General features: G+C 31.0%; 3 protein-coding genes and 2 non-coding genes across 6 annotated transcripts in view; 1 reads left to right on the top strand and 4 right to left on the bottom strand.

The window, feature by feature from the left end:
• On the bottom strand, positions 625-707 carry TRNAL-UAA. The gene has a single exon. It is a non-coding gene; the product is annotated as a tRNA-Leu (tRNA).
• On the bottom strand, positions 2,503-5,313 carry LOC105169977 (histone deacetylase HDT1). 2 transcript variants are annotated; one of them, XM_011090536.2, is made up of 9 exons: positions 5,158-5,313; positions 4,499-4,569; positions 4,171-4,387; positions 3,993-4,061; positions 3,732-3,904; positions 3,533-3,580; positions 3,274-3,352; positions 2,931-3,057; positions 2,503-2,858 (listed from the first exon to the last, which is right to left on the bottom strand). In XM_011090536.2, the coding sequence occupies exons 1-9, from the start codon at positions 5,168-5,170 to the stop codon at positions 2,798-2,800; spliced, it is 858 nt and encodes a 285-aa protein (XP_011088838.1). In that variant the 5' UTR covers positions 5,171-5,313; the 3' UTR covers positions 2,503-2,797. The 2 variants fall into 2 exon arrangements, with proteins under 2 accessions (XP_011088838.1, XP_011088837.1); XM_011090535.2 differs by having other exon boundaries at positions 3,274-3,358; positions 5,158-5,312.
• On the bottom strand, positions 7,223-8,702 carry LOC105169978 (uncharacterized protein At4g22758). Its single transcript, XM_011090537.2, has 2 exons — positions 7,961-8,702; positions 7,223-7,711 (listed from the first exon to the last, which is right to left on the bottom strand). Exons 1-2 carry the CDS (start codon positions 8,367-8,369, stop codon positions 7,536-7,538), a joined length of 585 nt encoding a protein of 194 aa, XP_011088839.1. The 5' UTR covers positions 8,370-8,702; the 3' UTR covers positions 7,223-7,535.
• Positions 16,767-16,839, top strand: TRNAR-CCG. Its single transcript has one exon. It is a non-coding gene; the product is annotated as a tRNA-Arg (tRNA).
• Positions 17,245-21,811, bottom strand: part of LOC105169979 (protein TIC 100) — a 7,165-nt gene continuing 2,598 nt past the window's right edge. Inside the window, exons 5-11 of the mRNA XM_011090538.2 lie at positions 21,449-21,539; positions 20,767-20,829; positions 20,617-20,683; positions 19,079-19,182; positions 18,875-19,004; positions 17,973-18,703; positions 17,245-17,820 (exon numbers count right to left, since the gene is read on the bottom strand). Of these exons, the coding sequence (XP_011088840.1) occupies positions 17,512-17,820; positions 17,973-18,703; positions 18,875-19,004; positions 19,079-19,182; positions 20,617-20,683; positions 20,767-20,829; positions 21,449-21,539 (1,495 nt within the window). The 3' untranslated portion in view covers positions 17,245-17,511. The remainder of the gene's footprint in view (positions 17,821-17,972; positions 18,704-18,874; positions 19,005-19,078; positions 19,183-20,616; positions 20,684-20,766; positions 20,830-21,448; positions 21,540-21,811) is intronic.

Raw genomic sequence — 21,811 nt, forward strand, 5'->3', positions numbered from 1 at the left:
AAACAAATGCACTACATTGTATAAGAAAGAGGAAAAATAAAACCAAGATAATAAAGAAAAAAACCGTGTTCTGTCGGCGCCACCATAAAGCATATGTATGTATTTTAATCCGTGCCAATATCATTTGATTTGTAATGTGAAGTGGTTTATCTGCAGATCAAGCATTAAATTTTCTTAAAATTTTTCTCTTTTTTTCTCCATTTTCAAAACTTTTCTCCATATTTTTTCTAAGTTTTTTTCTAATTTATTATGTTTCTTTTCTTTTTTTTTGTAAAAGAGTTGGGGGACAAAGTGTAAATGATCCCATACGTTGGGGGTTGTTTGCATTTAACCTTTATAATTTTACCAAATTCAAAATCGTCCTTAAAAATATTCTATCGTTATTCCCCAAAAAATACAAAATGCAACAAAATCAAAATGTTGGGGAAAAAGTATAAAAATAGAAATGCTAAATTCTTTATTTTACCTACCCTTAAAGTTTTTTATATTTTTTTTAAAAAAAAATCAACAAGAGTAAAATAATAGTATCCACTTCATTGTCCTACATAATCATTTTTTATGTAAGGAGGTGCTTGTAATTTTACAAATAAATAGAAATGCATACATAAAAACACATAAACAACATGGTGGCTGTGGGGTTCGAACCCACGCGCACTTATGTGCAGAAGATCTTAAGTCTTCCCCCTTAACCTCTCGGGCAAACCACCTCAATTGATTGTTTATGAATTGATAAGTTATATATGACACATCCCGGAATGTTCTGGCTCCTCCCTCCTCAACCTGTTTACAAAGACTCAATTCAATTAAAGAAGTATTTACAAAAACTTCTGCTTTTAAAAAAATATTTTTTTTCAGAAAAAGTTTAAAAGTGGATAGTATTTATAAAAAATTAATAAAAAGTAAATAAAAGTTAAATTGGGTACTATTTGGGAAAAAATCACTTCTAAAATAAACTTAATTATTAAAAAATATTTTCTCCCTATGTATTAAAAGGATGTTAGCTTTTTGTTTATTATTTTACTTGTTGTTTATCACTAATAATTATTCTTTTACAAATATTCATAAATTTTATTTCGATTAGTATTTCATAACTATATCTTTAAAAATATTAAAAGAATATATTTAATTTAATAATGCTCCCACTAAGTAATACACTTATTTATTCATACACAATAATTAGACTTGCATGATTGCAAAAAATAATTATTTTATTAACTAATAAAATAATAATATATGAACGAAGTAATATAATTAGACGATATAGCACATAAAATATGAAAAACTTAAAATATTAATTCTGTGAAAGTATAAATTTAGTTATTGTTGAAATTTAAATAATTTAAAAACTCTGATATCAACTTAAAATATAAAAATTTTAAAAATAAATTAAAAATAATAAAATTGAATTAAAATTATTATATTAAGGGTAAAATAATTAAAAAATAAAGTTGGATTTGTTTACAAAAAAATCAAAGCAGCTAAAAGTACTCCCAAAATACTTCTAGCTTTGACCTAAAAAATACTCTTTTAGTCGTTTTAGAAGCAGAAAGTGTTATCCCAAATAATTCAAAAATACTTTTTGAATCCAAAAACTAAAAAGCCTTTTCGCAAGCACTCCCTAATTACACCATTGGGGCAAAATAGTGATTATTAGGATACCCTCCTTACTACTATATTTTTGTATTAAATGTTTTCTTTGAAATTTATATTAAGATAATTTACAACATATGTTTTCGGCAAAATGTGAATAATTTAGAATGTCATCAACTATAATTATATTTTCCACAAATAATCATATTTTATTATTAAACTTATTTTTATTAATATTTTTAATTCAATCACATGTAAAACAATTTCATCATTTATTTTGATTGGATTCATTTTTATACTTTATTAAATAAATAAAATAAAATTTTAAATTATAGGGATAATTATACTCTTATCTCCTGAGTAATAGAAAAATTAAATCTAGCACATTCGAGATTTGCTTTTGTCTAACAAATAATATCTCCGTTAATCATTCTCTAAATCTGCTAATATTAAGAAAAAAAATTGAATAAAAATTCATATTTATTCTCGATTGACCTATAATTAATTTATTATAAATCAAACAAATTTTTTTCCTATCTAAACTACCATATAACAATTAAAATATATCTCATTACATATATATGAGGATAATTTGATTATAAAAAAATTTATCTAAAATGCAATTACACCAAATACAAAAAAAGGAGAATTATCCCTAGATTATATACACATCGAATATATTACAATAGCTCAATTTAATCCTTTTTGCCTAGAATCACTACCCTCTTCATTCACAAAACCTGACTTCTCAGTTGTATTCAAATTTGAAAAATTGAATGGTTAAGATCCACATGGGGTTAATTGAAGCAGTCCTCCATACTGATTTTCTCAATTTTTTTCTTATTCACTTCCTCGGGTATTTCACTCCCTGTTTCCTGGTTTTGTTCGCTTCCATCATTGTTTGCCAACTGATGCTACAGGTATATAGATTTATAAACTTCATGAAACAAGATTTTCACTATTTCACCACAACTTTAGCCAAAAACATACAGTAAATAAATAGCAACCTAAGAATCGAATGAAAAAGAAGAATCACAATTCTTGGTGGACTTTCCAAAATAGAACCAGGGCTTCACGAATTCCTGATTCCTGCTATAAACCCACCACGATCACGATCAAGGTAACAATCTTCATAGTCTCAGTATATTTTTCTTGCAACAAAATGAGTCAAAAATATGCCGGCAACCGCAATTCAGCCATGTGAATTTCATTTGCCTCCGTGCTTAGCCTTGGCGTGTGACTGCAGAGCATTCTCAGAAGTGAAGGACCTGAAATAGAAAAGGAGATCAGTCTTGGGGACAAAAGGTTGACAGCGAAAATCTTCTGTATCTCACACGTACTTGCTGCAAGATTTGCAGGAAAGTTGGCCGCCAGATTTAGGAGTCTGCTCCTTTGACTTGTTCCCGGTTGGAGTTTTTCCTGCAGGTTTTGAAGGGAATGGAGTTCCAGCCTGACCTTTCTTGTTACCTACAAACAAAGATTTTACTCAATACATTTTGCATATATTCATTACTTGACAAAGCATACTTTTCGCAAAAGTAGCAAAATTGATAATTTCAATTATACAAAGCATTATACAGTTTCAGCAGTCAACAATGGACACGTATGCATCAACTCTAATCATCAGATTGGTAGACATTCTGATGCCTAGCTGACTCATAGCAAAATAGTTGAAAGTTAAACCTGATTTGTCAGGAGTAGATGATTTAGCTTTCTTGGCAGGAACAGGAGTTTCTTGTTCAGCTGCTCTTTTCTTGGACTTCTGCATCTTTAGTATGAATTAAAATCAGCCAATGCCATAACAAGCTTAATTGTGTGAGAATAACTGTATAAAATGTGGTATAGATAGAGATTCCCACACTCCTCACTCCATCTGTTAGTTGGATGGCAGTGCAGGAATCAACATTGAGTACAATTAGGAAAACTCTTAGAGCAGCTTTACCTTTGGCAACTCTTCCTCGCTGGAATCATCCTCATCATCTTCATCCTCCTAAAGGCCACCACAACATTTAGTCAATGCATCCCACAAGTAACATTTTAAGTTTAAAAAGTGAAACAGTGCAGAACAGATGGCTGATACACAAAGAAGCTACAAATAAATCAGGCAAACCAGCTGCCAAGAAGTTAGAACAAAGACATACTTCTCCAGAGACATCACTAGAATCCTCTCCATCAAGTGCCATTTCATCATCAGAATCAGATCCAATGTCATCCTCATCGTCATCAGAGTCAGACTGATCTTCTTCCTTGTTTCCAATCTTAGCTGCGGCAACTTTAGCAGCCTTTACATCACCAGACTTCGGTTTAACTTTACCTGAGGAATTTTACAGAAGATGATTAAAAATCCTATTTTCCATGAACATCAACCCCAAGGGGTATGAAGTAGAGGAAAAGAGCATTACCGTTTTCCAGAGCATCTACAGGCTCATCCTCAGATTCATCCTCAAAATCATCAGAGAACTCTTCACCATCTAGAAAACGGAGAATTACAGTGCAATTAACACAAGACAAATTTCATCTGTACGGGACAATAAACATGGGGTATCTAATATCAGATAGAATAAAGCAAAGCATACGCACCTGAAACAGGATCATCAGCAACATAGCCCATAAAGTAGACACTCCCATTTTTCCAATCATGAGAGAGTTCAAAATCCCTCTCAAACACCAAATCAAACATCAATTGTGCTCTGTCTTCTGCTGAAAGAGCTCCAATGATGAAGTTCTTCGAATCAACTTTCAGCCTTAGAGGCACATGCTTGGCTCCTTTCACATCCTTCACTTCACCCAGGGCTGCCTGCAAAAAATATTGTAAAAAATGTTGATCAAAATTTCCAAGCCCAATAAACAACTGTAACAAAGAGAAATCAAACTAAATCTCCCTAAAGTTAGAAGAAACAGCTCCAACCTGAGAAATATGAATCAGTTTTCCAAATTCAGGTTGGACCTTAAGTGGTTGTCCGGCCTTAACTTCAACTCCTGACAGCACCAAACCAACATAACAGTTAGAATAAGAACACCAGAAGAAAATCTAAAGAAGGGAACTAAATGAAACTCAACGCGAATGCAAACATTATTATTCGCTCGTTCACGTGGAAAGCCAAGCCTTGATATCAAGAACACATTAACAATTATTTCCACGGCAGATGATTTATCTTTTAACATAACACGTCAAAGAAGAGGCATAAAATCATATTATATAACCTCACTCCTCCAGAAACACCCCCAGAAAAGAAAAACAAACCTTTACTTCGAGCAGTGATTTTGAAGGACAGCGTGAGGATTAACGAAATTAAAACAGCCATAAAATCAATAAATAAATCGAAACATCTTCACAAGGTAGTAAAAAAAGAGTAAATTTCTACAAAACCAGCAAAAATCTCAACTACCCATATAAACATATCAAACACAAGGAAGAGAGCCCATAAACCCATTGAAGCATGAAAATCCTCAAGACAAAACAAACGTTTTAAACAGAGGGAATCGACAAATTCATAACATCAAACATGTGAAAGGAACAGGGAGGAACATCGCGGTACCAAAAGTAATACAAGAACAGAAACTCACCCCAAAACTCCATTTTCTTCTGAATAGCAAACGAGGGCAAGAATTCTTGGGAGTTTTGAAAGAGGCGTGGAGCGGAAGAGGGGTTTAGTGGAGGGTTTTATACAAACGGGACTGCAGACAAGAAAGGGTTTATTGTCTCTGATCCGGCTAGGGTTTTGCTTACAGAATATCTGAACTTGTCTTTTTGCCCTTATTTAATTGTTTTCTTGGGCTTTGTTTCTTGTGTGCATAAGCCTTTATAATTGTAGTTGGGCTTAAACCTTCATGGGCCTAGCCCATCTGCATTATTTTGCGTATACTCAAATTATTTTTTGAACTTAAATACAAAAAAATATAATTTCAAATCTTAGAATAATTTTATAATATTCTATTTTAAATACATGAAGTTGAGGACAATATTTTGATAAAACTGAATTGAAATTTTAATTTGGCTTTTAAAAGAAATTTTATTTAATAAAAAATATCACAAATTAAATATTTTATTTTAATTTAAATTTAAAAATTTATCCACACAATAACTTCATACAGCAATAGCTAGTAAAACTAACATTTAATATGAAGAATCTAGTGACACTAACTCGACTTGGCAAGTGATGGTGCCAATGATGTTTGTAGTGAAGGACATATGGCGGTAATGTTGACCATAGCCTACGAGTGGAGAAGCTAAATGTAAGATCACGATAGTCTAAAGCATCGATGAGAGGTAGATCATGAGTGGTGAGGGTGGCGAAATTCAGTAATTTCTATATTATTATGAATCATACAAATATAATTTGTATTCATTTTATATTATTTAAAAATATAAGAACATAATAGTTTTATGGATATTATTAAAAAATTAAGAGCCTGAGTGTTCACAAAATAGTAAAAAAACCTTATAGATCAAATATGGAGTTCAAATTTATCGCATCGACAATGGGGGTTGAAGTAAACAATTCCAATTATTATAGTAGATGCAGAATTTGAGAAAATACATCATAATGAATTAAATATTCACACTTTTTTTTGTATGTATTTTTATATTGAGTTTGCATTGCTGCATTATTAAAGGTCAATTAAGATAATCGAAGGAATCATTATATATTTATATACAAAAAGATTGTAAGGAAAATCAGAAAACTCCCTCTTCGATCCTTTGTTGGTTATTAGAGTAAATTGAGATAATAGAATAATCATGAATAAAATTAAATAACTAATCATAAGAAGAGTCTATTTATTTAGAGGGGAAAAAATGAATGATTTTGATTTCAATCACTATTATAGACTCGGTCAAATCTTACAAACAAATAGGGGGTATTTGAAGGTTATACCCGATTCAGACCTATTCCAATCCATCCGTTTAAGCTAAGTCTAATATTCATCAAAACGGGTCAGGGTCTGGGCCCCAAATTGATCGTTAGTCCTGTTCTATAAATGAATGATTGAGAGGTCATTTCAAGTTATGGGCCTTCCAACTTGTTCATGCTGCATCCATTTCATGGGCTGCCTATTTTCACTGGATTATCGGATTTGATAACCAAATAAATATAATATATTATTTAAAAGTAGATACTTTTAACAATTTCGTTACATGATGATACAATATTAAAATCGGATATATTATCCAAATAGGGAGGTGAGGGGAGTCTATTATCATTGTCAACCTCAAGAGACTCCTTCCGCGAATTTTATACTATAAGTTTTATTTTTTGTTATTGTAAAATAGTATTATATTTCATATTATCTTATATGTCGTATTATAATATTTATATATGCATATAATACATACATATAAATGTTTTTAATGTATAAATGAAAGTGAATTTTATTAGGAACGATAAATGGATTGGATAGAGTGATATTGTGCTCCGAACTCGTCCCATTCGAATCCAAATTATCAGATTCAGATTCGATAAGTTTTTATTTTGTAGATGGATGCATATTATGATATATGTTTAGTTTATTTTAAAATTTTAACCCTTATTATAAAATAAATCAATATTTGTAACATAATAATGATTTATTGTGTATTTATAAATACTAGTTGTAGAAAAAAAAATTGTGGGGTTTTGTGCATTAAACCTTCTAGGTTTAAAACCGGTACAATTATATGTATAAAGTATAATAAATAGAGACATATGTGCAGTCACGCCACGGTACAATTAATGTATCAAGTGGGCACAAGTTTTGGACATACACGACCACCACCACCAAAGACAAACCATCCTTTCCTTTTCTTGGAACTGTGATGCCCACATTCTGCTGCTGCTGAATTATATTCCAAACTTTGAATCTTCCCTATTTTACAACTTTCCCAATATTTCCACCTTTTAACTTTACTCTTTTACCCCCGAAACTACACCAATCCCCACAAATTGTGGCTGTAGTTCTAGGTCATTTTAACGCAAAAAGTCCATGAATTTGAGCCATGGCAAGGACTTCTTGGCGACGTTATCAGCTTCTCTTGAACATCCTGAGGTGGACGCGGTTGCTGCCACCACCTCCGCCGCCCTCTTTGGGCATAGAAAGAAGTTTCTTGACCCCAGTGCCATTAGCTTCGTCTCCCTATCCAAACCTATTCACAAAATTCAATATCAGTAACTTGATAATTAAAATAGATAAATATCCATGGTTAAAATAGGTATCATCTCATATATTGATATGATGTGAAGTGAACCATGACGTTACGGAGGAGCCTTGTTCATACATATACCATTTTCCTACTGGTTAGCCCATCAAATAATACTTTGTTTCTCCCAAATTTGAGATTATTAGTGTGCAAGAACTTGTCCACAAATTGAGATTCAAGGTACTGAAGGCTTACTTTCTAGACTAAACTGGGAGTAATGGAGGTCGAAGCCGGAGGCGTCGCCGGTAGGAAGAACAGGCAGCCTTGCCTCCTTCGCATACTGCCGTAGCGCCGTCGCAATCAAGTCCTCCACCGTTGCCTCCAGCGGCATCAGCACCTTCACGGCGCCAAGGCTCCTCTGAATAGTCACGTTCAGCAGCAACTTCGTCAGCTTAGGCTGGCTTCCCAGCACCACCACATCCTCCGCCGAGCTGCCACCGGCTCTTCTCCCGGCCAGCAAGTCCGGTACCGTCCTCGGCCTCGGAATCATCTCCTCCGCCACTCCACCGCCTCTCCCGTGAAACGAAGACGCCTTCTCCGGTAACCTCCCCTTCCTGTTCTTCTCCTGATGGCCTCCTTTCCGGTAATTCTTGGGCGATGGCATTTTGAAGATATACAACAGTTTCTATATCTTTTCTGTATGTATATATCTGTCAAGTGGATGCTTGTGTTAGTAAGTATGGGTTACCTAAGGCAGCGCTGGCGGAGGCAGAGGAAGCCGATCGAGGGCTGCGAGCCAGGCTCCGGGCGTCCGTCGGCGGACATAACCAGAAATCGAGGCGGAGAAAGCTAGGGGGTAGAGAGGAAGAGCCGTCGCCAAGGAAATCCGATAGACAGGATGAAGATATACAGGGGGTTTTTATGGAGATGGGATGGGGGATTGAGCTTTCAGCTTTATGGATGTTTCATAACTTTCTCTATTTGAACTTTAGTAATAAGAAATAAATAAAAAGCATCATAAGATAATTAAATGCACAATTTTTTTTTTCTTAGTATAATATTTTACTCTTTATAACTATGGGTGAGTATTTTTATCGGATCATTTGGATTCCCATATGATTCGATCGAATTTAAAATTTTTTATAATTTTTGACCTCATATTAATCGAACTCAATTTTAATTAAATTACGTCGGTTATTGCGCAAAGAAAAATAAATCATGAACTTATTAAATCTTTTTTCTTTTTTAAAAAAAAACCAAGATCTTGGATTTTAAACCGATAAATTAGAAGGATTATAACTTAGTATTACTATCGACAATTACTGTTCAATCTTGATTTGATTCGAAATTTTTATATAGCAAGTGATAAATATATTTTTATTGTTATATCTTGCTTTTATAATATTCCATTCTTAAATTTAATTATAAATAACATTATGGTATTTCACAAATTAACTATATTTTTTATCATCGAAGGATGGCTTTATGTTTTCGATGTTCTTTTTAAGGAATAATCACATTTATATTTCTTACTTATTGTATTTTTACACAAATCATGCATGCATTCTAAAAAATTACAGAAACCACCCCTAAAAGTTTTTAAAATTAAAAATGACTATATTTACTAGGCCAATTTTTAAAATAATTTTTTAAAGATAGAAATGCCCTTAGGAATATTTCAATAATTATCAAAAAATAGAAGGGGTGTCAAAGTAATTATTTTTAAAATGAGTAATATGATCCCATATTTTTTTATTATTTATACTAATTTTTAATTTAAATATAAATTATTATTTAACTCTTTTATTGAATCTCTATATAAAATTGTACTTTTTAATAATTAAAATATTAAATTATTTGATTAATATATAAACTATCCCTTAGTAAAATTATTAAGATTAAGAAAAAATTACTCTCTATTTTTATTTATAACTAACCTTAAAATTAAAATTAAAAAATGATTTATGTATTTTATTTATAAATCATATTAAAATTAATAAAATAAATAATTTATTCATTAAAAGATATTTTAAATTATTAGATTATTTAGTTTAAAAAAATTATCCCTTCTTCCCCAACTACACCGCCATGCCCACCCTATAAATAAATTTATTTTATTAATTCTAATTAGATTTATATAAGATACATAAATTATTTTTAATTTTAAGTTTAGTAAAAATTAGTTATAAATACAAAATAGAGGATAACTATTTTTTAGTTTAAATTTATAGTTTATTAACTAATTTTATTTATATATTAATTGAATAATTAATATTTTAATTATTAAAAGGTGCAATTTTTATATAGAGATTCAATAAAAAAGTTAATAAAATAATTTAAATTTAATTCAAAAATTGATATAAATAATAAAAAATATATGGAATCATATTACTCATTTTCATAAATATTACTTTGACACTCCTTCTACTTTTTATTATTTAAATAAACACCCTAAGGGCATTTCTGTTTTTAAAAAATTATTTTAAAGGTTGATCTAGTTAATATGGATTTTTTTTAGTTTTAAAGGCTGTCATGAGTTATTTCTATAATTTTTTAATAAATAAGAATAATTTATATAAAAAAAATAGGTGAAGGGTGTGAATGCAATTATTCATTTGTTTTTTAATATGATGGTACGAGGATCATAGTAGGAGAGATTTTCCGACGATTCTAACCACTGGATTCATAATTGATACAGTAGGTTACCCCACTGCCACTTACTTGAATGTGTGGATCAAACTTGGATAAATAACCTCCCAATAGTAGGAGAAGTTCAAAGCTGGAGCATTGCACCTTGTCTACTGCATGATTGGAAGATGAAAAGTTAGGAAGGGCTCAAAGGCAACCATGTTCATGTGGCCACTTGTTGCATGAAAAAGGAACAGTCAAGTGTGGTTGGTTCTGAGGGAGGACTCATTGACTACATTCCCATGACTTGTATCACATTGGCGGCTGTTTGCTTTCCCCACCTCATCTTGCTCCAACACGTGTGCTATTATCTCATAAAAAATTATTACTTACACAATAAATATATTATACTTATCATATAATTAATTTAAATTTGATCTGAGTTAAAATTCACTATTGTGGCATCAGTTACACAGTCAGTCGAGAGACCAATCTCAACTACTGAATTTTTTAATAGAAATAAAAAAATAATTACATTGATGCCCCTAATTTATGATTTATTTAAATAAATTATCTATATTTTTTTATGTAATTGCATAAATCACTTATGACAATAAAAAATCATGGATGAATTGTGTAAATGGTATTTACTTTTTGATGAGGTATTTATAATTTTTTAAAAAATAGAGATAATTTATATAAATAGATTATACATCAGGAGGTGTAAAAATAATAATAATTTGAAATTCAGGTGTTTGAGGATTAAATGGTCATTATAAATGTTGGTGGGAATAAGTTGTAATTTTTTATTTAAGTGTATTTAATATCAACAATTTAAAATATAAATTGTAAGTTATTAACACTTATTTTCATATATACTTCCAAGAGAAAGTTATCAACGCTAAAAATTAAGTCATTGCGAACACTGGTGGACTAAGACTGAAGTTAGGTAAGCGACGAGTACAGTAGCAAACTTCGACACTCTGTCTGCTGCAAGCCACCATTGGTCCAATTATGCAATTAATTGATCATTGACAATTTCTACTTCAAACTAAAATTATTTAATAATACATTTGAATTAATGAATTCGGATACGTTGGATTTAAGAGTCATATTTATTTCATTTGTTTGGCTTAAAAAACAATTAATTGGTTTTAAACAAGGGATGCTCCTAAAATTTGTCTTAATTACATGTACTTTCTCATTATTTGAAAAATTATAAATATTTTCGTGAAATTATAAATATTATAACAAATACCACAATGAGCTGTTTACGCAGGGGTACTTATATATTTGTAATTTCGATGAGTATTTTTGGTAATTTTTCAAACAATAAAAACGTATTTATAATTATGACAAATTTCATTTATCCTAAATTTGAAGTCTAATTATGGTAAATGCATTTTAAATACGTTTAAAATGCTCTAAAGCTGCATTTAGATTGATGGAAAGATTTGAAGAAAGAAGCTGCTTTCCATTGAAAACACAAAGAAATAAGGTGGAATCCAAAATGCTCTAAGGCTGCACTTTAAATACATTTAGCTGAACCCAAATCTTACATTCCAAATGTAAACTACGTATAATAAAAAAAAATAATGTTTTATTTAATAAGTATAACAAATAGCATGAATAGAATCGACAAAAAAAAAATATTATTATTAATATGCATGAATCAAAATTTATTAAAAGAATTAATTGATTAAATAAATAACTATCTTGTGAATAAAATAATATATTTTAGGATATTTTTGTTAATAAATGTTTTATCAACCAAAGTGTTTGTAAACACTTTGAAAAAGTACTTTTTAACTTTTGGCTTCAAGTGTTTGGAACGACAGTTTGAAATCGATACAAAAAGCACTTTTAAACCAAAAGAAAGAAGTATTTTGAGGGATACTTCTAACTGTTTTGATTTTTTTGTAAATAAATTCAAATTTCTTTTGGACTACTTTACTCTCATTATAATAATCTCAATCCAATATTATTCCTTTTAACTTATTTTCAGTATTCATCTAAAGTTGATGTTTTGAATTTTTAAATAATAATAATTTATAACTTTACATATTTAACATTATATTATTTTCTATATTATATTATATTATTCCTATATCATAAAAAATATAAATTAATTGTTATGAATAATCACAAAGTTATACTTTCGCAATCATGTAAATTTATTTATTATGCATGAATGAACTATTATTATCATATAGTGGGACATTATTGAATTAAACAATCAGTTTTTCAATCAGTACTCAATATTTTAATAATATAAATGACAAATATTTGTAGAAAATTTAAACAATGAGATATAGTAATTGAAATAGAAATTTCATATTTTATGAGAAAAATAATTACTATTATAAAAATAAATGTAAATATTAAACAAAAATAATATTTTTTTAATATATGGAGATAAAATGATTTTTAATCAATATTCAAAAGTACTTTTTACCCAAATAATACCTAATTAAATTTTTATTTACTTTTTAATTTTTTTACCAACACTATAAATTTTTAATGAGACTACAAATTTCAACTTTTTTATGAGGATCACTTCTTTAAAAATAGAAGCTTTCCTGAACACTCTCTTAATAATAAGTGATTACAAAGATAAAGAAAAGTGACCGGTTTTGGTAGGCTGCACGGCGTTGAAGTTCAGGGTTGCCCAAAACTGTGGAACTCGTGCAAATGATGCCGTCAGATTTTAATCAAGAAACTGCATTATTGGTGGATTGTGGGGCCAGGGGCTCAATCCAAAATCATCAGACACCCATCGTGTTGGTGATGGCACTGGTGAGCACCAAGCTGCCCACACTGGTCATGCAACTAATTTTTGTTTTCAATTAAAACGAACAGTTACATATTTATATGTGTATATATATATATTTAGATAAAAATAATATTTATATTACTATATCAATATTTAAATAAATTAAGTAATTGAATGATATATCAATACATTAAATATATTGATATTATTAAAAATGATGAAATAATAAATTATAATAAACTCATGTAAAAGTTATATAATTACCCGCACGTCCGATAGGACTTGAACTAATGACTTCAAATTAAGTGATAAAGCTTCAACTTTGACAATTAGACTAAGAGAATATTGATCATAATTTTTTTTCTATTTTTTATACTCTCTATCTAAAAATAAATACTTTGCTACTGTGATTGACGAGTCTATTTGTTTTTTCTACAAACTTAATTAAATATATGAATATATGTGATAACTACGAAAATCAAATATTTAATAATATCAAAATTATAAAAAAAATATGATAAATAGGTAAAAGACCTTAAAGATTCAACTTCCTTTATAGAAAAAATGAAATATTAAAAGAGGAGAGAGAGAGAGAGATAAATAATCAATGACCTAATTTCTCTAGTTGACCTTAAAATAACATATAGTTGTTAGAATTTAAATAAATATTTTGTAGTGAATAAAAAATCACTATCAATCCTAAAATCGATAATGCTAAATCATTAAGAAATACGATAACGATAAATGGGGAAGCATACCCGAATTCATAATTGTAGGAAACTTAATAAAATCGTGTCAACAACCTTTCAAATCGACATAGTTTCACAGAGTTTCCTTTTGGTTTTTTTTCTCTCTGATTGTGATGTCAAGAGATATATTGAAGTACCGTGTAAACTGTGGACCATGACATGTATATATAATAATAGGTATTTCAATTCCAGCCAATCACTCAAACTGAAATTACCATTAGTCCCTACACATTAAAGGCCCACATCCTATCAAATACATCAAAACCCAAATTACTGAAACCTTATTTGATCACTTTATTGGGTTTAAACTTCAACAGTATGTAATACATAATTATTTTACATATAAACCCAATGTTGGATTAAGGATCCAACATTATTGAATTAATAAACTCAACAATAGTACCAATTGCAAATATTAAGTGACAATCCAATTAAATGGTGCTTTTGAGATTGGATTAATGCTGAAAATTATCTGGTACAGAAACTCAATTTAATTATTATTGTGAACTATTGAGTTGGTGTGAGTCCTAGGAAAATTGGTGGACGACTTTTTGCTATTTTTTTGGCCAATTAATTATGAATTAAGTGGTTCATGTTTCTTGTCGGCCAATTTCAGAGCTCAGGATTCAATTATTGCACAAACACACATTGATTTTCTAACGTTATATGCATTCATCTAAATTGGGGATTTTTATTTTTTATTTATTTTTTAGGTTGGAAAATCCATCCATCTAAAATAGTTCGTGGTCGGCGCAGACCCACGTCACGATTTTTTTGAATTGGTTGAATGCTATTATTAGCCCTTCGAGTCTTTTATCCTGAAATATATTAATATTTTATTTTATGTGTTAAATGTGTTAAAATATTATTACTAAATAATATTTTTATTATAATAATTTAAATTTTTAAATAAAGTGATTGATTGAATTTGTATGTCATTATTGTATCCACGTGTAAAAAAAATTAAATTTTTAGATGATTTTATTATTTAACATAATGTGAAAAAATTTGCCCATTAAACATTGGATTCTCTAAACATGATGTGCCAAGGATAGTCATTAGTTGTCCGGTAATCCAATAAGAAGACAGAGGGGTGGAAGCCGACTCGATTTTGAGCTCGAGCTCATTTATTCACTCATTTATTCATGTGTTTTTCTATTTTTTTTATTTTATTATATATATATATTAAAAAAATTTATATATTTAATTTCATATTCAATACTTTATCAATTTTATACTCAAAATTGATCATATATATAATTATTAATCAATATCACATACTTTATTTTAGATAATAATAAATTATGGTATTTTTATTTATACATTTAATCTTTATACGAAATTAAATTTAATCAACAAGTTAGTAAATTATAATATTTTTTATAAATTAATTATTTAATACGACACATATAAATTTTATGTTACACTTTAGTATATATTTGTATTGTGTTATACTTTTTTTAAATGACAAGTAATTGTCTTTTGATTTTTTTATCTATTTTTTTTATTGTTATATTTATATCAAGATACATACTTGGATTATGCAATCTATTTTATTACTTATAAATTTATGTCAAAATTGACTGATTCCTATGAATTAATCTTAAAATAATGATAATAATAACAATAATGATGGTTGAACAATTTTAATTATTTTTTATATTATTTTATTATATATATAATGAGATCAAAAAATTTAATCAACAATTACGATATCTTAAATTGGGGCACCATATTCATACCAAATTCAAATATATATAAAACTGTGTTCATTAGATCATATCAGAAGGTATGATTTTTCAATCACATGACATGATTCAACGATCCACCGTATTGAATGGTTATTCTGATGTTTCGAGTACGATAACTCGATATGAGACGTATATTTTTGTAAGTTTGATTATATCTAACTATTTGATCTGAATTTTGATAGCCCAATTAACCAATGTTGTTCAACAATGTAAGATGATAGTTATATTAATACAATACTAATATTTATAAATATAAAATTTATTACAGATTGTGAACATATATTAATCCCAACTATAAAATATTTTTATGTATTTAAATTGCATTATTTCAGATAATGGATACTTTTCTACAATTTTAAATTGCTTAGTAAGATATTTTTTACTAATTATATCTACTAAACTAATTAGTAGTTTATATTTATAACAATAAATTAAAAATCATACTATATTTTGGTATATTAATAATATAGTATGCATTATGCAATCTATTTTATTACTTATAAATTTATGTAAAAATTTGATAATTCTTATGATTTAATCTGATAAAATCCAAAAAAAAAAAAAAAAAAAGCTCGAGCTCGAGCACGACTCGTTTACACTCCTACATGACTTGATTTTTTGAGGTAACAATATCACAATTAGTGGGTCGCTAACATCCCTTTTGCTGAGAGATATTTTAGAAATATCTGCAGTTAATTGATAAGATTATGACTGATTAAGAATTCAACGTGGTAATCATGATTTGGTGTCAGAAAAGACTCCTTGATGTAAAAAAAGGAACATCTTCATTCGAGTAATTAATTAGATCATGTCGAGTTAAAATGTGATTATGCAAGAAAAGAATGTTTGATGATGTTGGCATGACATGTATGTATGTACCACTTCATACAGTTATGGTCGGATGGGGTGTTATGAAGAACAAGGGGTTCAATGTAATTTAGCTCGTATAAAATTGAAAATAAATAAATTACTTTTCTGTAAAAAGAAAAAATAATTTATTCTTTTATATATTTTAAAATAAAGTAAATTATCCTTCTATAATATTAAAAATGAAAAAATTACCCATACGGCCAAATAGCAATTCATCCCGTATTTTTTAAAATAAAGTATTTTACCCTTGGTCTAAGTAATCCGTTCTGCATAGATTTTCATCGTACAACGGTCGCATAGCGGAGTGGATACCGCGTTAGACTCCGGATCTAAAGGTCGTGGGTTCGACTCCCACTGCGATCGCCTTCAATTTTTGGATCTCTTCCGACAGTTTTCTTCAATTCTTTTTCTCACTCCAATTCCAACTCCCTTTGATTTTTATTGCTTAGATGCAGTTAGCACTGATAAAGCATGAAATAAAGGGTAATATAGTTAATTAATTTGCATTTGCCCTTGTAGTAATATTTGAATTGAATTTAGTATTTGGAGAGGATTCAGTTCGATATATAAATCTCTGAAAAGTAGAAAGAAAATCCCCAAAGCATCCTGTTTACAGGCAAAAAAGAAAAAAGATGAAGGCGTGACTGAATATGGACACAGTTTAGAAAACTTTTAAGTAAATCGAGAACATAATACTGAGAAACAATCAAATGAAATCATTTATTGATCATCTCAGCTACAAATTCCAGTACATTTTTCGAAACTCAATTTCCTCACATAAACTTACGTTGAACCATAATCCTCTAGTACTACGGTCTACGTTTTCCATGACTTAGACACAACCAAAAGTGTTGGAACGTCTTTGGCAGGCGTGAGTTAAGCACATTACAGTTGGTATTGCTAGGGATGGTATGAGCCACGATCATGCATATTAACTCAGCAAAAAACGAGTTGTCCAGTACAAGAATGCAGAAGCTCAAAACGGAGTGTTTAGCCGCTGGTGCTACAAAATTGTAAAGAATGAGAGACATGGGATTACATTGTTAGCGGAGTGTGCAACGACAGTATGTTGAGATGCTCCAATACTCGTCCTGACTCCTTTGAAGCTTTCTTTTTTGAGTGATATCTTGAGCTCAACCTGGAGATGTGTTGTACATGAGGTATTTGCCTAGTACATCTCAGTTTCAAGCTTTTACCTGCTGCAAGGGAGAAGCTAACAGTCGTGAAATCCTGTCTCTTGGGTGACAAGTGATGAAGCTGGTTTGGAGAAATAGAAGCAGACGGGCGCTTCTGAAATTTTCCCTTACTCCACCTTAAAAATGAATTCTGCAACTGTAGTGGAACCTGTGAACCAAATCCGAGAATCAAATTTGTGACTTGTTATTGGTCGTGTATGTGTATGTGTATGTGTGGCACAACTTCCTGCAATTTAGCCGTATTGTCTCATTATAGCATGAAGTAAAGCATATTCGCAAGCCAAGATACTTCAAGCTTACCAACGAGATGAGATTCGCATTTGCAAATGATAGGGAAGATGCTGCAAAGGTGGACTTTCCAAATTTACTTCCCTTCTCATCGTTACTTGCAGAGTTTTGATCTTCAATCGACCCAAAACTGGAAGGAGTAGTATCATCTTCTTCCTCCTCATCTTCCTCCTCTTCATCAACTTCGGCTGGAGTTGGCTGCAACTCGTTTACTGGTGCAGACATCGGAATATCTTCCTCTTCAACCTCTTGTTCCACTTTCTTTTCCTCCTCTTTCTGCATTATCTTTAGTTCCTCATCCAAGTCTTCAATTGTCTCTTTCAGGGACAACTCAGCTTCCACCAATTCCATTTCTTTTTTCAGTAGCTCCATCTTTGCCTCACCAGCTTTCTTCTTTTCTTCAGTCCATTTTTCCAGTCTTTTGAAAATAGGTTTGCACGTTTTATCCACAGCAGTTAGAAAGCGCATCCACAAGTTCTCTTTCTGGGCATCCACTTCTCGTCCATAAAACTCATCATACCCAAGAGGTAGGAACTCAGCCTTGTCTGGATCGACATCTTCCCCCTCCTTCACTGGAGGTTGCCAAAATAACCGAATCCCGTGCTCCTCATCATCCACATAGTTTATTATTCTTCCAGTTGGAGTGTGTAGGATGAGGGGATCTTCATCATAGACAAGTTTGGACGGGTCTTCAGGATCAGGCTCCGGTTCTTTATTCAGCAGAACAAATTCTGGTTTTTCATCTGAATGAAAAAACAGCGAACCAGTTAATAAAATTCCATGTAGACTCATAATCAGGTCAATCAAGTATGTGATATAATTTTTAATGTTAGAGCAAAAAACTAAAATGGAGTCGATTTTTTTCAGTAAAATTGAGATGCCAAAACATCCATATTCAAGAATAAAGTTACTACCTTTGCACCACCACCAGTATTCAAGTTCAGAAGGCATAGGTAGCCTGAGCGGAGCTTTATAGAATGAGTTCAACCACATCTCCCTCTCTTGATCGACCTCATGGACGTACATTTTCCAATAATCGGGGACCTGCAAAATGACCATTTTATTACTTTCTGATACTGTTCACAGTAAGGCAATTCTCATCTTGGTATGTGTGTTACTTCATAGAATTGATTGATAAAGCCTGGTGCCATCCACACATCCTCCTCCTCGTAAAAGTAGGGATGTTGAGGATCAGAATATGGACCCATATATTCTCTGACCACTGCATGAGTAAATCATAGTTTATGTTAGGAAGGGAATCTTCTGGAAGAAACAAAGAAAAGCTTACAAATTCTGCACATTTATTAGAAACACCTAATTAGAAAGTATGTGTATCAAAAACTTTTTTCTGCTTCTGAGACGGCTTGAATTAGGAATCACATGTACCAATAACATTTTTTTCCTTTCTAGTACAGCTAGACATACATGTTTAACTACATAAATAATACTCATGGCAACTAGTATTCTGTATTTTAGTTTTAGATAGGTCATATTGATTTAAGTGATCCAATCATTTTGTGAAAAAGCTAAAAAAATAAATAGAGGTGCCACTAAGACCTCTCTTGCTATGCAGCAAATCACCTTTCATCTACTGACATCTGCCATCACCTACCATTCCAGTATTGTGAACCTACATGTTTCTTTTCAAGTAACCACTGCAACATTTTGATGCTTGACGAGAAACGAGGTAGAAGACAGGAAACTCAGAGCTTCTCATAGTCTAGTAAGCTTTACAAACAGGGCAACTTTATTTTTCTAGAGCACATGATTGGAATAGAAAAGTACCAACTGACAACATGAGATAAGCAAATTCTTTCACCCTGTCAGACTTCATCAACTCTGGCACCACTCATTGAACTGAGCAAAGGCATGTACAATAGCATGATGTCATCATTTATAAGGTTTGAAAAACTTGATCCTTATTTCTTTGATCATTAGTACTTGATCAATGTTCAAACTCATTGGACAAAATTTTTAAGAGACATCCACTCATAATACATCTGTCTCCAATTGTTCTTTCCTTAAAAAAATTCAGCATCCTAATCGCATGCTATTTTGTACTGTTCTTAGACATAGCATGGGAAGTATCCATATGTACTTACTTTATATTAGAATATCAGGCCAATTGTTTTTGTATGGAAACTGATTTTAGACTAACCAGGCTCATTGCTACCTCTTTGTTCGTGCCAAGAAATGAGCAAATATATTTGAAAATCATATTTCACATACAATATAGCAATTAGAGCCCATTAACACATTGCCAAATTAGACAAGTAACAATGCATATCTCCATGGGGCAGCAATCTACACCCTTCCAATTTTACACAAATCCCTACTTAGGACAATGAAACAAGCAGCTTGTGTATTTCCGTCCTAAATTATCTAGTATCCTATTAGATAGTTGTTTTTGTTTACATTTTTACTGCAAAGAGAGCTCTCTTGGCCCAAAGCAATGATAATTAAAGGACCAGTAAGGAGTCAATTTCCATTACAACACCTTTTATGATCCTGATATTTGAGAATTAACTGGACTTTTCATTCATTGGTTTGCTAGTTTAGGCCATTTCTCCTAGATCACAAGCTTCTTATTACCTAATCCCTATGCTGTTCAAGAGATATATCAGTAAAATAGGAAAGGTACAGGATTGGGACTTACTTCCATCTGGCTTGTTGATGAACATGCGCGCCTTTGCAGCTGCAACCTCTGCTATACCTGCATGCAGCTGAGGGGACATACCCTAAGTTGTCTCACCACAGCAAGTAAAAGTTTCATAGAGGTGTGAGCGTAGAGAAAGTCATTAATTACCGCCGACACTTCTGCATCACAACCAGTTGGATCTCCCAAAAGTTCACCAAAATAGAACCGCCCCTGCTCATGTCAATAAAAGTTGCAGACAGTTCTTTATTATAGTTTGCTTCTGATATATTTAGCTACAGTAAGATGAGTCCTTAGAAATTGTCTGAAGATAATAATTTCATCCCGTTAGCAAAAAGATGTCATGCTTGTCCTAATAGTTGTCTGATTTCAGAGTATCATATATCATTTACATATGTTCTAACACCAATCCAGAAACAAAATTACATGCTCCCAATAGCTCAGTTTGCTATGTCATCAAGTCAATTTGTTTCTTAGACTGCCATATTGATCCGAGAATATTAATATTATCAAACTTCAAGATACCAGCATCAGTTATATTACTTAATATTATTTACATAAGCAGTTAATTTTGACTAGTCAACAGCACCAAATGAGTTATCTCTATAGTACAGAGGTAGCACACAACAACTCTTTGTACAATGTGCTACATGGAAAAGAACATAACAAGGAGGAGATGCAAAGAACTACTTGATCATTCATATAAGCAGCTGTTCTTATTATCATTTTTATTTTTTCTCTATAATTAATAGTATCATATGTCAAATGTTTTCATATGAAAAAAAGAATAAAGTGCAAGGCAAGAAAAGCAACAAAAATAGTGTCTTCTTACATATATTGTTTGCTCATTGAGTTCATATACACCACAACCATGCATTCTCCCATGCTTCCATTGACCAGCATACCGGTACCGGCCTTTCTCCCTGGTACCAGATAGACAGATACCATTGAAAATCACATTAACAGCAACAAATACAGAATTTCTAGAAGACTCGGACTAGTAGTTCCATTCAAAAATCAATTTCAGACTACCCGAGTTATACAAATTCTTCACTGGACCTCAATAATAAGTACGAACGAACAACAGCACCACTTTCTTCATAGAGATTCTGGATTAGATCGTGCAAAACGGATTCTTTTTTCTTTTCTTCTTCTTCTTCTTTTTTTTTTTTTTTTTTTTTGAACTAACTGGAGA

Source organism: Sesamum indicum, linkage group LG9, assembly GCF_000512975.1.
Source record: "Sesamum indicum cultivar Zhongzhi No. 13 linkage group LG9, S_indicum_v1.0, whole genome shotgun sequence".
NCBI lineage: Eukaryota > Viridiplantae > Streptophyta > Magnoliopsida > Lamiales > Pedaliaceae > Sesamum > Sesamum indicum.

Bases quoted from the DNA above. Each gene is read 5' to 3' on its own strand.
- LOC105169977 (XM_011090535.2), bottom strand. The intron at 4,388-4,498 runs GTTGGAGCTGTT...TATTTTTTGCAG, and splicing joins AACTGATTCATATTTCTCAG to GCAGCCCTGGGTGAAGTGAA. The intron at 3,905-3,992 runs GTAATGCTCTTT...AAAATTCCTCAG, and splicing joins TGTAGATGCTCTGGAAAACG to GTAAAGTTAAACCGAAGTCT.
- LOC105169978 (XM_011090537.2), bottom strand. From the start codon at position 8,369: ATGCCATCGCCCAAGAATTACCGGAAAGGAGGCCATCAGGAGAAGAAC. The intron at 7,712-7,960 runs GTAAGCCTTCAG...TTTTGTGAATAG, and splicing joins CTCCCAGTTTAGTCTAGAAA to GTTTGGATAGGGAGACGAAG.